Raw genomic sequence first — 15,101 nt, 5'->3', positions numbered from 1 at the left:
CACAGACCCTCCCACACAGAGCAGGAATGAAACCCAAATTGATCCCATCCAAATGGGGCTTGTTCTCATCTCCTGAGTAATGGGCTAATCCATATGTTAAACTCACGTGAGCCTTTCCAGAAGGTGAAGTATTCCCCCGTGCTTCTCTTCAAGGCTTACCTGAACGCTGACGTTCTACCCAAGATCTGAGCTAGGGCACATTTTCAGCTTCCCATTCTCTGTTGAAATATTTTATCCTAAACAGGCTATTTAGTTAGATCAGTAATTTTAGTTTAGAAATGCCCAGAGGTGAAGCTGTTAGTAACAATGGAAAGATTCTTCCCTTCTAATACAGGCACAAAAGTCTGAATGCTCAGAGATGTAGCCTGGAGAAGGCTGCTTGCTTTCCAGCCAACGATGGAAATGAGTGCCAGTAAAATTCAGTTAGCTGCACATAAACCAATATGGTGCCAATTATACGTGGGAGTTATTACCCTTAAAATGGTAAAAGATGTTTTTGTTCTCCACCAACGTAGTGATGCTAGTTAGTGAGATATTTTAGAAGTAATGTCGAAAAATTTGTGCGACTGCGGTGCTGGTGAGAAAAACCTGTTCATCAGATTGGCGATGTGTGTGCTGGCTGCACGAGGGCTGCCACCAAAGTTCTGGGTGCTTCAATGACTGTCAGTGCCAATCGCCTATTTAAATGAACTCAGCAAGAGCATTTACTTGTCTGCGTGGCCAGCAGATGTAACACACGTGTGTGTGAAGGAATGTATCCCTTGCTACAGGTGTGGAGTGAGGCATGCTGTTCCTGCGTGTCTGGGGAGAGACTTGGAGAGGCACAGAGGGCAGCCTAGGAGCTGAAGCCCCCTTGTGCCTTTTGAAACTCTCCTGGGCTGGCGTTTTACAGGTGGAAATTTGTACAGGTCTGGAAGAGGCTGTATGGCAGAGTAGCGGTAAATTAAAAAAAATTGAGAAGGTAGTGCGACTGTCCCGAGGTATTAACAATAAAATCAAATGAAAGTGGTCTTTGTGTTAGATAATGGCTTGCTTTTGCTTGTGTTTTCCCCCACAAAGTCTAATGCATATAGATGTAAGTAGGACGAGTTAGAGTTGCAGAGATTGCTGATGGATGGGGTCAGGGAAGACATTCCCAAATAGGGAAGGACTAAGAGAAAGCATAAATTCATTTGTTGGTTAAAGCTGCTTATTGCGGATGTTATTGCACAAATGGTGTTTGCACAAACATACCTGTGAGTTACCTTAAAAAGGTGATCCTCGGTGTCCCAGATCACACCTGGATAACTTCCAGCCTGGTTTTGCATTAGCTGCTTAAAGAACCTGTTATGAAAAAATTATTTGCTGTTTGTTGATTCCACTTTAAACAACATGATTCCACTTCAATGATACTGTACAAACACACAGATAGCATCAAGTGCTAGAAACAGCTTCCTAGAACTCAAATTGGTTTTTGAAATAAGGCAGTAAATATATGCATGTGTATAACTCATACATGCATCCAGGCATAGCTAGTTATTTTTATTCTTCCAGATTAAATTGTCTGTAAAAACACGAGGTGCTATTTATTGTTACCATTATTTGTAATTTAAAATGCTAACAGTGACATGAAGTGTTGTCTCAGCTCATTTAACAGACCATGAAATGGTTAGAAGGATGATAGAAATCTCCGACAAACCAACCTCAGGTGAAATGTAGTTACTTATATTTGCTACTCAACCCCTGTTTTTTCATAGTGGTGAATAAAAATGGGTTGTCCTATTAAACACATAATGCTATTAGTAGCCAGAAATGTTTCCCTCTCACATTGAACAGAGCATAGGCATAGCCCAATTTCATTCCATTCCTTTCTTTTGACTTCAAAGGTAACTGAAGTAACAGAAAAAATAGCTGGACACATCCTACAGTGAAATCGTAGCGGGCTTTAGGAACGTGTCTTGCCCTTCACTTTGGCTGTGAGGAATTCACAGGACCTGGTTTGCTTTGCAGGAACTTTCTGCCCTTAGATCTTTGTACCTCAGGAAAAAGATATTTTGGTCCCTCTTATGTGCAAATGGACAATTTTGATCAAACAGTTGAGTGATTCAACAAAAAAAAATCATCACCTCTCTAAAAGGCTCCGTTTCTGATCCGGGTTTGTTTCCCAGAACAGCCTTATGTCCTTGTACCAGGTCCCAGCATCTGCAGTGCCGTGACAAACCCTTCCTCTTTCATTTTGTCTCTTTTGGGGTTTCGTGGAGGCAAGCTATTTCACACTTCTGTGGCACTCTGAGGGGAGAGGGAAACGCTCTCCAGACTGCACCAAGGGAGCAAACCACAGCGAAACAAAGCCAGCACACAGCCCCCTGCCCTCCACCTGGCCTCCTGCCTCCTCAGTGCATCACCAGGAGAGCACTGTCTGGCTCAGACTGTGGGTGGCAGGACAAAGCAACAGCAGAGCTGGGAGCTGGGGCAAGTTTTGGTGGAGACACGGGGACCGGGAACACTTGCAATGGGAAACTGGCAGTTCTAAAAAGTTAAATCCTTTTTTTTTTTTTAATCTCGATGGATGTATTTCTTTAATATAAGCACTTGAGCAGATGATTGCTCAATGGTTTCTTGTGATCTGTTTTGGCGAGAAATAGGACACAGCTGATGTTAAAACATAAGTGATGTTTTCCTTGAGAACCAGAGGCTTAAAACTTCTGATAGAAATTTCCACCTACAAATGGTTGTTATGTGCCTTTTAAAAAGTATGCTGGTAGTAATGATACATTATTTGGTTTTAACTGAGTTTTCTTGCTCTGAAATTTCCCTTAATCCTTCCTGTTCGGGCTCTTTCTTGGTCTGTCTTGCATGACAAATACAGCTAGTACCCAACTCAAGACTTAGAAAAATGCAGAAGAAATCATAGCTTTATGGCAAGGCAGGAAGAATTACAAAACTACAGACGGTTATAGCCCTAAGTATAACTGAGAAACTATTGACACAAACCGATGGCATACTGATGAGCAACTTTTCTCAGGGCAAAGTGAGAGTTTGCAGGAAACTACAGATTCCTACCCATGCCCCTTTGAATATCCTCCCTGAGATAGGATCAGAACAATCCGTGTGTGTGAAGTGCAAAGAAATAGCGTTTGATTCACTGTGGTCTTACTTTGCCTACCAGACATGACCTACTGTGCCTCAGTTATTTGGGATGACAGCTGTCAGCTCGAAATGTGCCTGCCAAGGGACAGTCACTATTTACTACCTTAGCAATACTATGCAGAGGGATCGTGAGCGCCTCTGGCTGCCCAGAGGGTAGCTAATGTTGCTCAGCCTTGAGACCATATAGCTCTGCCACTTTTCACTCCTTAGATGCCTGTATACCAGTACTTGGAAAGAAAACAGCCCAAACTGCAAACTCATTTCAGGCTGAGACCGTTTGCCAAGAGTTGTGGTCTGCAGAGATGCTCTAAATTGTATGAAAAAAAATAAAAAATTAAGACCATCTGCAAATACCCTGTATCCACCTTCAGACAGCAACCCTATTGTTGAGCTAGCTGGAGAATCTCTCCCTTTTATTGGGAGATTATTATCAGAAGCAGCTTATGTCTGCTCTCCCACACATAGATGGTTGGCCTCTGGATAACAAAGGGAAAGGGATTTCTGTCACATTTTTCTCATATAGGAGTTTATCTTTAGATTTGCAGTATTCTCAGAGCACTTATTCCCTGTTTCAAATTCAATATGGCAAATCATTTAAATGGTCCAGTGACTTTCCACTTGCCCATACAAGATCAATTAGGAAAAATCGTAACAGACCTGAAGCGAAAAGCAGAACATAAAACGCTGGGTGAGATTCTCCTGTAGCACAAAATAGCGACTTCACCAGCAGGCTGCCCAGCCGATGTTCAGATGCAGCTGTCTCAGACTGGGTATTTTATGCACCAAATGTCACCTGCAGTAAATGTATCAGAAATCAAAGCAGGGTTTTGTACCCAACAAAGAAATCCTGGTATAAAGATATGATATGGAAGTGACAGTGCATAAAACCTCTTAGAAATCCTTTTAATACTGAACATCCTTTCAATATTCAACAGCAGAAAGGACCTCTCTGGGTTTACATAGGACTATAATTTTTGTGTGACCGTAATTTCTGTGTATGCATGTGTGTGTAAATGTCCCCCTATTTGCAGTGCATCCAAGTGGCCAATTTCAACCAACTAATTTAGGTCCTTCAAATGCTGTGAAGATAAGAAGCCACGTAGAAAAGAGAGACCATATAGATTTCTAAATGTCAGGAAAGGCTGCAGAACTCATGCTTTATTAGACACTATGTATACACACTGACATCTCAGCTGGAGGAATGCTTTGAGTGAAGCTATTGAAGCTATTGAGTGAAGCTAGTAAAGCTCACAATCACCTGTGAGGATCCTTGTCCAAGAGGATACTTCTCAGGGGGATGGCTTTACACTTATGTGGGGACCACATCTAAATTCACTTCAAAACCACTGCCCCTGGTCTCACACACAGAAACTGAGGAGTATGTGTGACCGGTCTACCTCAGCTAACCATGCTTCATAACTTATTTATGCGTGAGCAGCTTTAAGACATAGAGGATCATGAAACTGTGGTTTGAAGTCACATAGTGTCATTGATTTTTAATGTTTTCAGGTTTGATCTCATAAATTGTTTTCCAAATGCATGTGGTGATGGATTTTTTGCAACTCATTATTTCTGTTACAAAACTTACTTGGGGTGCATTTATACCATGTACGGTGTTTTTAAGAGACTACAGTATTTTTATCGGGAGGCACTTCAAGATGGGATTGACATAAGGAATACTGGGTAGAGCCAGTTTCTGGACTATTATGTGGAAAAAGGAAAAACGATTCCTTGTGTTTTTTCAGCCATTTACTGTTTATTTTAGAAATTCTACAGGAATATAAAACTATCAACAGAATAGTTCATTGAAGCACCTGGCATAAATGTCTTGTTAATGGTGCCATAAATACTATAGGAAAACATTGTACGGAGAGGTGACCCCCAGTGCCATTCGGAGCACTACAGCAGCAGCAGGACTGTGAAATATTAAAAAAAAAAAATGGAGCAGAAGGTAAAGAAACTCTCAAGGTAAAATTAATCTGTGAACACCTGAAATAATAAGTGTTTACACTACGCTGCTTTGGCCTCTGTGTCTAATTATCAAAGAAAAGTACAGATGATACATCTTAACTAATTTATGCACTTGCATGTTTTAGGACATCTTCATTGGCTACGTGATTGCCTTAGAGAAGATGCCTACTTTAGAGTGCTCAGGTAAAATAGAACCTTCAAACTTTTATCTTGCCAATGTTTTCACCTTGGCAGGGTTAGGCAGTAGCTCCTTGTTGTTGTCTAGATTATTACTTTTCACCTCATCCAGTCAAAGCTGCAGCAGATGCACAAAACAATAAAGCAGTTACTTTATTTAGTTTGTTTTGCAGGACTAAATGTTGTATCCAGCTCAGTCAGTGGGAAGACTAAGTGACCTCAGCAGGCTGAAATGAAGGAATGAGTTAAGGCTAACAGTTTTGCCTTTTATCTTAGCCCTATCTTCAATTCAATTCAGGTAAACACCCTAAATTCCAGAGTTTCTGTCCATTGAACCAGACTACAAGGGTCATGTGTGATGGCAGTCAATGGTAGCAGTTTGCTTTTCAGTTTAAAATGCAGTAAGTAGAAATCTGTTATTGAAAGCCTTGCAGATTCTTTTCCATGTGCCCAGTACAAATCTTCATGTATTTCCATTTAGGAGAAATCTAAATAGGAATTGAATAGATTTCTACTGGCACACTCTGATGATATTCAAGGAGTAGGTGTAGCAAGCTGTGGGAACTAAGAAATTAAGAAAAATATTGCAGTGCTGTCAAGAGTAGGTGTAGACATTTTGTACCTGCTAAACTAAAATGATGGGCCTAACATTTAAAATAATATGCTGATGTAACACTCAAGCAGAGCAGTGATTTAGGCAGACAATGATCTTTCCTCTGCTATCCAGTTTCCCTAATACTAGAAGGAAGCTAAATGCTTTGCAATGCAAAGAGAGTGGCAAATAAAAGGATGGTGTGAAGGTGTGATTCATCTGAAAAAATGCTTCACTTAAGCAACCCCAGGAGGCAGGATATAGATCCCCTGTTTAATTCACCCCACCTGCTCCTGGCTTCTCTGTGCCAGCGCAGTAGCCCCAGCGCAGGCTGCTCGGGGCTCTCCCTGTTCGGCAGGTTGTGCCTCCGCTGTCTGTGCCCCTCAGCGGAGGCTGGCCTGGAGAAGAAAACACGGGGGCAATGCTTCCATTGTTATTGTTGCTGTCTGCTGGGATTACTCTTAAATTAGGGAGCAGAACAGCTGCCAGCTGGCTCTCAAGTCTCTGGATAATAGAGATGGCATTAAGCCATCTGCGCTTGGAGTCAGCGTGCGTGCTGTGACGGCAGGGCAGCCTGGCTGGAGTGGGAGCGCGGAGGGGACGTCTCGCCCATACAGCTCCTGCAGGACAGGAGGGCGGTTTAAAACCTCGGTCTCGTGTTCCCTGAAGAGGAAGGACTAGGAGTTTGGTGAAACGTTCATTTTTTTAATCAAGCATCTGACAGATCAAATGAATCACGAAGCTTGATGGTATAAAGAAAAAAAAAGTACTACGTGAATGCAAGGGAGGACCAAAGCAGAAGCAGGTGCAAGTGTGAAAAGCCAGGCTTTGCAGTAACATGTTTCTAACATAGTGGAAAACTGGGCATTTGGAGCAGCTCAAGAGCAGATCCGCAGCCACCTTGAGAAGGCGCTATTCACGTTAATTAGGGCTGAGTCCTATCCGTGTAACTCCCACTGGTTCCTTAGGGGTTCCAGCTCAAGTCAATGTCACTGGAGATGTGCAAGGGCTGCAGGCACGGGCTCTTCATGCTACTAGCAGCCACATTTGGGGACTTATTAAGACTAGGATTTGCTGAACAGACTGTACTGCAAAATCATTCTAATTAGCATCTAAAACTCTTGGAAAGCTGCCACAGATCCCAGCGAGCTGTTGACACCACCGGGGAAAAAAAAATAAAAAAAAAATAAAAGGGCTTTAGAGAGGGTGGCTGCCTGAGGCAGGCCGGGGCGTAGCTTGTCCTTTGCAGCAGTGTTGGCGTGGTTTTATTTTTGACTTTCTGTTAACGTCGCAGCCAAACGCGGAGGCAGCAGCCTTTGCGGGACCGCGGGGGCCGAGCGGTCCCCGCCTCACAGAGGCGCCGAGGGGCGGGGCTGCCATGACGCGGCCGGCAACGGCCGTTGCGGGGGGCGGGAGATTTGAACGGCGGCGCCGCCGGGCACCATGAGGCGGCAGCGGCACGGGGCGGCGCGGGCGGAGCCGGTGAGGATTGGGGCGGGCGGGAGGGACCGAGCTGGGGCTGAGCTGGGTCTTGTCCGGACCGGCCGGTCCCCCGGAGGCCCGTCCCGGTGCCCGGCCGGTTCCCGGTTGGCGTCTGGAGGTCGCAGCCCGTGCCCTGGGGAAGGCAGAGGCTGTTCCTCGGGCAGCTCCTGCTACGGGGCCGCGCGTCTCGCACCTGTTCGTCACCTGCTCCGCCCTGCCGGGGGAGAGGGGAGGCTGCGAGGGCAGCTGCAGGCAGCATACGGCAGAGCAGTGCTGGGTCACTCCTCCCAGCCCAGGTGGTGCGCTCGTATTGTTAGAAAGAAGCGGCGGGGGAAAGCTGAGCAATGTTTTTTGGTGGATGTGGAGAACTTCATATTCTCTGAATCGGGCTGCGAAGTCATGCCTTCGGATGGGGTTGGAGTGGCACAGCTGTTGAAGCTATGGCCCAGCAGCCACTTACTGCTGGCCCCGAACACTTCACATGAGCCTGGCTGAGATGGGGCTCAGGCAAAATCCATCGTGTAGCTCCCAGAGTTGCCGTGCTGATGCATACAGGTGCCCCAAACGGGAGGGTTCCTTTGCTTACCGCAGCTATGTATCTGGTGGTGGATCTGGAGAGGAGCCACGCTCCGTGCTGGGTCAGTGCAGGAGCACATTCCCTGGGAGATGTCAGGGGCAGGTACTATCTCCCTCTTCTGGGATGAATTTCAGCTTTATAACAGCTGATGTATTAGCTTAGGCTCGAAGAACGTGTAATTTTTTCTTAGGGGCAGTTGTGGGTCTTGCTTAGCTTTTCTGAGTTGTGTAAAATTTGACTTGGAATGAAAGAAGACTGGCAAAAGCTATTTGCTTACTGTTCTGGGATGAGAGCTGAGAACAAGGGTGGATATGGGTGCAGGGGAGGCAGAGGTGTTGGCTCACCGCTCTATCCTGCGCCGCCTGTGGTTGGAACTTCGGGAAGCAAATCTCAGAGGGGAAAATGAGTGGTTTGTTGGCGCTGTTCTGGGTCTCCATGCGTCGGCTGTGGGGAATACCAGTGGAGCTTCTAGCAAAACCCTGCAGTGTTAGCTCTGGGAGGCGTTTGCCACCAGACAGCCTACTGGTGCCAGAGGACATCCGTCATGGTTTTCTGTGCGCGTCCCAAGCATTTCTCTCGGGCCTGAGCTGGAGAGCTCTTCATTTTGGAGAGTCCTCTATTCTTCTGTGACATCCTCCTTTATGGTGGTGACTAGTCATTGTTCTGTTCTCACTGTGTGACTTAATTGTCTTAAACACTGACAAATTCAGTAGAACTTAGGTTTGTCCTACTTTGCCTGATCACACAAGCCTGGGATCTTTATGATCTCAGGGGAAAAACAAAAACAAACACTTCATATGTTGCCTGAGGAAAATGGGAAACTGGGTTTGTGTACGTGGGCTTAGTGACTTGCTGGCTTTTGATGTGGGGTAGAAGAAGCTTCTGTGTGGCACTGGGCCCTATTTTTGACAAGAATGAGACGCTATCTGTAACAGAAGAGCTGGGAAATAAAACAAGAGCCTTAACCTGCAAAAAGATTCTGAAGCGGCTGGAAGTGCAGAGCATTACAGCTTGAGCTGCACTGTGCTGAATGTGGCTTACGGACCGGAGCTGCTTTTTCTTTAGGGGTAGCAAGTGGGGGTGGTTTGGAAGGAGGAATGCTCTGTGAGCAGATGGAGGAGCAGCTGAAACATTAAATATCTTTAGATGATGGCATCAGGCCTTCAGAAACAATAAAACCCACTCCTGCAATGATAGGAGGGAATGGGTGCTGACTGTGCAGTGAGTTTCCACCTGCCTCTTGTGACTGCTATAAAGGGTCACTTTCTCGTGTCAAAGGCAGCTACAGACAGTGAGTCCGCAGGCAAGAAGAAAACCGTCTGCCTTGCCCCATTCGTGGGCTCTGGTGTTCTCTGGTACTTGAATTGTGGGGAAATTAGTTCCCTTCTATTTCTACCCTGTTTTGAGGCTCAAAGGAGTTGCCGGTACTTTTCTACCAGCTGAAATACTGAACTTGTAAATTCAGTTTATTGTACTGGTTTCAGGCAATTGCTTATAGATCCATCCCCAGAGCACTTGTTTTGACTTCAGACGTACTATACAAATGAAAACTGACAGTGCTTACAATTCCAGAGGTTGCTGGGGCACTCTTCCTCAGTGTTGAAAAAGCCTCAACACTGATTTGCAATGTGTTTGCAATGCAACCTAGTGATGTAGTGATAGCGTGCTGGTTTGTACCTGTCAGAAATACTGGGGTTGGTCAGGGATGGCCACATAATGAGGAAATGGTTATCACGGTCATCTGTGGCATCTAGCACACCTTTGGGAGACAGAGAGCAGTCTGTGATCCTTCACCTTAATTATCTTCTGGCTCGGTGTGGATAGACCTGTTTGAAATGGCAAGTGAGGAATAATGCAATTTAGAAATACCCCATTTCGCTGAGAATAAATAGAAAAAAGTTGATTTTTCCATAAGGTTTAACAATGTATTAAAAATATATTGCCTTCAGAAAAACCCTGATGCAGAATTCTAGTGACTGACAGGCAAGTTTGTCTTATTTCATACTTTGGAATGAAAAAATCAGTGGTTGTGTGACTGTGCAATGAGGCAAGGCATGGTTCTTCTGTAATGTTGAAGTTACCACAGCTATCTGACTTCTGGTTCATGGCCTGAAGTAATCAGGTATTGAGATAGCCTCCTGGTTTCACTTCTGGTTGACATACAATTCAGGGAACACCTATAAGTAAAAAATCATGTTTTTCAACCCTTTTCAAGATGGCCAAAGACGTAAGAAGATTGAATTTCAGATTTGAAGTATTTCAGATATTGTCCTGAGGTTAGAGACTATTTAACTAGGGATCACTATAAAAAGTGGGCTGTTATTTTATAAGCTTTGTTCAGTTAGGACTCACAACAACCATATGAGAGGACCATATTCTATTATCTTGTGAATGACACATTGAGGCACATTCATTTTTAGTAAATTTCAGATGCTATGGTGAGTTACTTTTAGCACCTGGTTTGGAATTTGCATGCATAATATGTATAACAAATCTGTTACCTCCTTTGTTTGACAGTACTCTTGTCTATGTCTGAAGAGAGAATAATCATTTTACATTTAGTAACAATTTTAATGGCTGCATATAATTAAGCCTAGGGCTTTCTATCCCAGCTGTATAATAAATAGAGCTCCTTAAAATTCAGAGTAATGTCAGTTGGATTTTTTTTTTTTTTTTTTTGCGCATCTAGGAATATGATATCCAAGAGAAGATTAACTTTGAAATCCGCATGCGAGAAGGCATCTGTAAACTACTTGCAGTGAGCACGCAGAAAGACCAACTTTTGCAAGCGGTTAAAAACCTTATGGTTTGCAATGCTCGTATACTTGCATACCAAGCAGAGCTACAGAACCAACCTGGAGAGCCAGTCTCACGTGGAACTGAGGGACGGTGAGTAAAAGCTCTAATTCTAATGGAGCATTATGAAGCGGCCTTTTGTGTGTGTGCATTGTTAGGCAGCCTGTCTAGGAAACTGGATTTAAACCCTTCCTTCTGTCTTCCCCCATGCATACATTCTTTACTGTTGCTTTAAATCATTACTTTATAAGATCAGTCCAATATCATCGTTTTTATTTTAGAAAACTAAATACAGATCATCTTTTTTTGGATAGATTTTATCATTGACATTGAACAGAGGTTCAGCATGTGAATATTGGGTAACATAATAGACATTTTCTTGATTACCTTTAGCAGACAAAAAAAAAAAGTGTCTAACCTAGCCTGAGGGAACAAAACAAAATTATCCAAGTCAAAATACATGAATTTCTACTTTTCTGTCTTTCTACTGTTGCTAAGGTCTCTTTAATGATGGAATCATCATGGTTAATTGGTACCCTCTGCTGGTCACTTTGTTAACTACATCAAAGTGATGGAGTACAACTTCATCAATATGAAGAAAAGGCAGTTTAATTAATGATGTTTTTACGTTATATTTCTTGAATGAGCTAAAGTATACATGATTTATTTGAATAACTTTATTTTTTGCCTAATGGAATAGATTTTGGATGCGATGTTAAGAATTGCAGTGCAGACGTTATTAATGAAATACTGTATTGCAATTAAGCATAGAAACTCTTCAAGTATATGTGCTTAGCTCCAGTGAGTTGTATCTGTAGGAATAATCCTGCTATTGTTTGCTTTCAGAAATGTAGTTCTACAGAAGAAATTTATTGAAGGAGAGAACTGTATTTTCTGACTACATCAACAGTTATTGTGAAAGATGCTTTTTGAAAACTAGCACTTGTAACTTGTGGTATTGTGTAATTATTGCAGTTGTATTGCTTTTTTCCTATGAAGTGATGATCTTTATAGTGATTCATCTTTTATATATTTAATAATGGAATAATATCAAATACACATTTACACAACTCTCAGTCCTTGATGCCAGTGACCACAGGATAGTGATGGCACATGTCAGGAACAGGGCAGAGATACTTGGAGATGTATCTGAACAGCTGCATTGTTTTCTTAAAGTCATGGTCAGCTGTGTTGTTCACTTGACTGGTCTCAGCTTAAAGCTCTGTGTTAAGGGGTCCTTTGAATTGTCACAAAGGTCATTTGGAAAGAGATTCATGCCCTAGGGTAATTTATCTACCATTTAGATCTTACCTTTGATTGTTAATAGTGTGTTTACAGTTCTTTTTTGTATATGGTGGATAGTGGAATTTTGTTAAAGCTTAATCCAGGTAAGATGATGATGGCTGAGAATAAATTCTAGAAGTGACTTGGGTTTTCAAATGAAGTTTATTCTTATTTCTTGTTACATGTGTCTGCAGTCTGTGAGTTCTGAAGATAATCCAACTGCCTATAGAAGTCAAGATATTGATAGTGATTAGGAAGTTTCATTTTACCCTATTTAGTTAGGTGTTGGGAGCAGTGGCAGATATAGCGAGTAACAAAAATTCTTCTCTATAGATTTTTTTGATGCAATTTAAGGTTCAGCTTGAGGTTTACACTCTAGCTACTTAGTAAACTGTCTGCTTCACAATATTAACAAAACACCTTATTGTAATTGGTCTCTGTTAATAGAGGATGAGACACTTCTCTGTAACCAAGAATAGAATCATAGAATATCCCGAGTTGGAAGGGACCCATACGGATCATCTAGTCCAACTCCTGGCACTGCACAGGTCTACCCAAAAGTTTAGGCCATGTGCCTAAGTGCACAGTCCAATCGCTTCTTAAATTCAGACAGGCTTGGTGCAGTGACTACTTCACTGGGGAGCCTGTTCCAGTGTGCAACCACCCTCTCGGTGAAGAATCTCTTCCTGATGTCCAGCCTAAACTTCCCCTGCCTCAGCCTAACACCGTTCCCATGGGTCCTATCACTGGTGATAACGGAGAATACGTCACCTGCCCCTCCACTCCCCCTCACGAGGAAGTTGTAGACCGCGATGAGGTCCCCCCTCAGCCTCCTCTCCTCCAGGCTGAACAGGCCCAGTGACCTCAGCTGCTCCTCATACGTCTTCCCCTCTAGGCCCTTCACCATCTTCGTCGCCCTCCTCTGGACGCTCTCCAACAGTTTTATGTCCTTTTGTACTGTGGTGCCCAGAACTGCACACAGTACCTGAGGTGAGGCCGCACCAGCGCAGAGCAGAGGGACAATCACTTCCCTCGACCGACTAGCGATGCCGTGCTTGATGCACCCCAGGCTACGGTTGGCCCTCCTGGCTGCCAGGGCACACCGCTGGCTCATATTCAACTTGCTGTCAACCACAACCCCCAGATCCCTCTCTGCGGGGCTGCTCTCCAGCATCTCGTCACCCAGTCTGTACGTATAGCCAGGGTTGCCCCATCCCAGGTGCAGGACCTGGCACTTGCTTTTGTTAAACTTCATGTGGTTGGTGATTGCCCAGCTCTCCAATCTGTCCAGATCTCTCTGCAAGGCCTTTCCACCCTCATCTGAGTCCACAACTCCTCCAATTTTGGTGTCGTTGGCAACTTTGCTCAGAACACCTTCTAGTCCTACATCCAAATCATTTATAAAAACATTGAAGAGGACTGGCCCTAAAATAGAGCCTTGAGGGACCCCACTAGCGACCATCCGCCAGCCAGATGTGGCCCCATTTACAACACTTTGAGGCCTGCCCGTCAGCCAATTGCTCACCCATCGTACAATGTCTTTGTTAAGTTGTATGCTGGACATTTTGTCCAGTAGGATCCTATGGGAAACCGTGTCAAAAGCTTTGCTGAAGTCCAAAAAGATCACATCAGCTGGTTTCCCTTGATCGACTAGATGGGTGATCTTATCATAAAAAGAAATCAAATTTGTTAGGCAGGACCTACCCCTCATGAAGCCATGTTGGCTGGGACCAATGACTGCATTATCCCCCAGGTGCGCATCAATAACTTCAAGGATCATCTTCTCCATAATTTTACCAGGCACTGACATGAGACTGACAGGCCTGTAACTGCTAGGGTCTTCTTTCTTGCCCTTCTTGAAAATTGGCACAACATTTGCCAGCTTCCAGTCCAATGGGACCTCTCCAGATTCCCAAGATTATTGAAAAATAATTGAGAGAGGTCCCGCGATGATGTCAGCCAGCTCTGTAAGCACCCTGGGATGAATCCCATCCAGACCCATAGAATCGATAAATTAAGTTGTTCATTCATGTGTACAGAAGGAGTAAAGTTGATAATGTATTTGATTCTGTTGGAGCTGGAAAAGACAGGAAAGATGAATCTACTTTTCTTTTAATACTCAGGTTAAATAAGCTTTGGAGTAAGATCTTCTAGGGAATTAAGAAAATTGATGGTGTACCTTCCTTCCATATTATCCTCAAGAATCTAAAGACTTGTATCTTAAAGCAGAGAGACCGAATTTGACTTTAAAGAAAAGACTTTGAAATAAGCTATAATATGGATCCCCTGATGTTTTTTAAATGCTTAAAGGGTTGAGTTACAGAAACCTAAATGTGCAGATCGGAGACCTCATATTTTTTTCCTTCTTTTTGGCAGGTCATCAGGCACTGGGACAAAAGACCGGGTGGCATGCAGAGCAAAAGTTGCTATATCAGGTAAGTGGCTGGGTTGTCAACCGTAGCAGCCAATTGGCAGGGCAGTAGCTTGTAATACAAAATTATACAAACAAGATATTTTTCAAGTGCTTTTGTGGTTCAGGGGTATAAATCCTCTTGTGCTTTAAGGTGATTTGTACTTTTAAGTCACACACTTGGTTTTAAAGATCCCACCTAGCATTTACATTTTCCTTTCAGGGACTTTCACAGTGGGAAGTGCTTTTTTTCTGTCTGTCACTAAACGCTGAATACCTTTCAAAACTAAGTAAGTGTATATGTACTCAATGTGCTGAAAACATCCTCTTCCTCCTCCCCCTCCCAACAAGCTTTTGATATGATCTAACAAACTGCAGGCGGAATTGTAACTAGTATGCAGATATAAATGTTCTTTAGATAGTGCAGGTAACTACTAGAGCAAAGGTATAGTGGTATGGCTTCAATGCAAATTAGCAACAAGTATATTTACTAGTGATTTCCAGGAGGCTGATAAACAGTTTCCTTGCCTCGTCTCAAATTTCATCACTATGAATTTATCACTTTATCTGTGCTACGTTCAGCATGCCTGTAGTTGCTTATTATGGCTGCTCTGCTAGCTTTTCTAACAGATCTGTTAGTGCTCCCTGAGCTGCTGTACTGAAAAAATAATGTAGAAGGGATC

General features: G+C 43.5%; 1 protein-coding gene across 8 annotated transcripts in view; it reads left to right on the top strand.

Annotated features, from left to right (window-relative positions):
• Positions 1–15,101, top strand: part of RTKN2 (rhotekin 2) — a 135,793-nt gene that overhangs the window by 91,014 nt on the left and 29,678 nt on the right. For 5 of the 8 annotated variants that reach the window (XM_083843941.1, XM_083843942.1, XM_083843940.1 and 2 more), the window contains 2 exons: positions 10,618–10,817; positions 14,385–14,443. In XM_083843941.1, the coding sequence (XP_083700067.1) occupies positions 10,618–10,817; positions 14,385–14,443 (259 nt within the window). Of the gene's footprint in view, positions 1–6,345; positions 7,352–7,378; positions 7,648–7,691; positions 8,031–10,617; positions 10,818–14,384; positions 14,444–15,101 lie in introns of those variants that run through there. The other 3 variants (XM_083843946.1, XM_083843947.1, XM_083843945.1) reach the window with 3 other exon arrangements.

Source organism: Anser anser, assembly GCF_964211835.1.
Source record: "Anser anser genome assembly, chromosome: 7".
Taxonomy (NCBI): domain Eukaryota; kingdom Metazoa; phylum Chordata; class Aves; order Anseriformes; family Anatidae; genus Anser; species Anser anser.
Note: the sequence above shows the minus strand (reverse complement) of the source record. Positions and strands in the feature narration are given on the sequence as shown.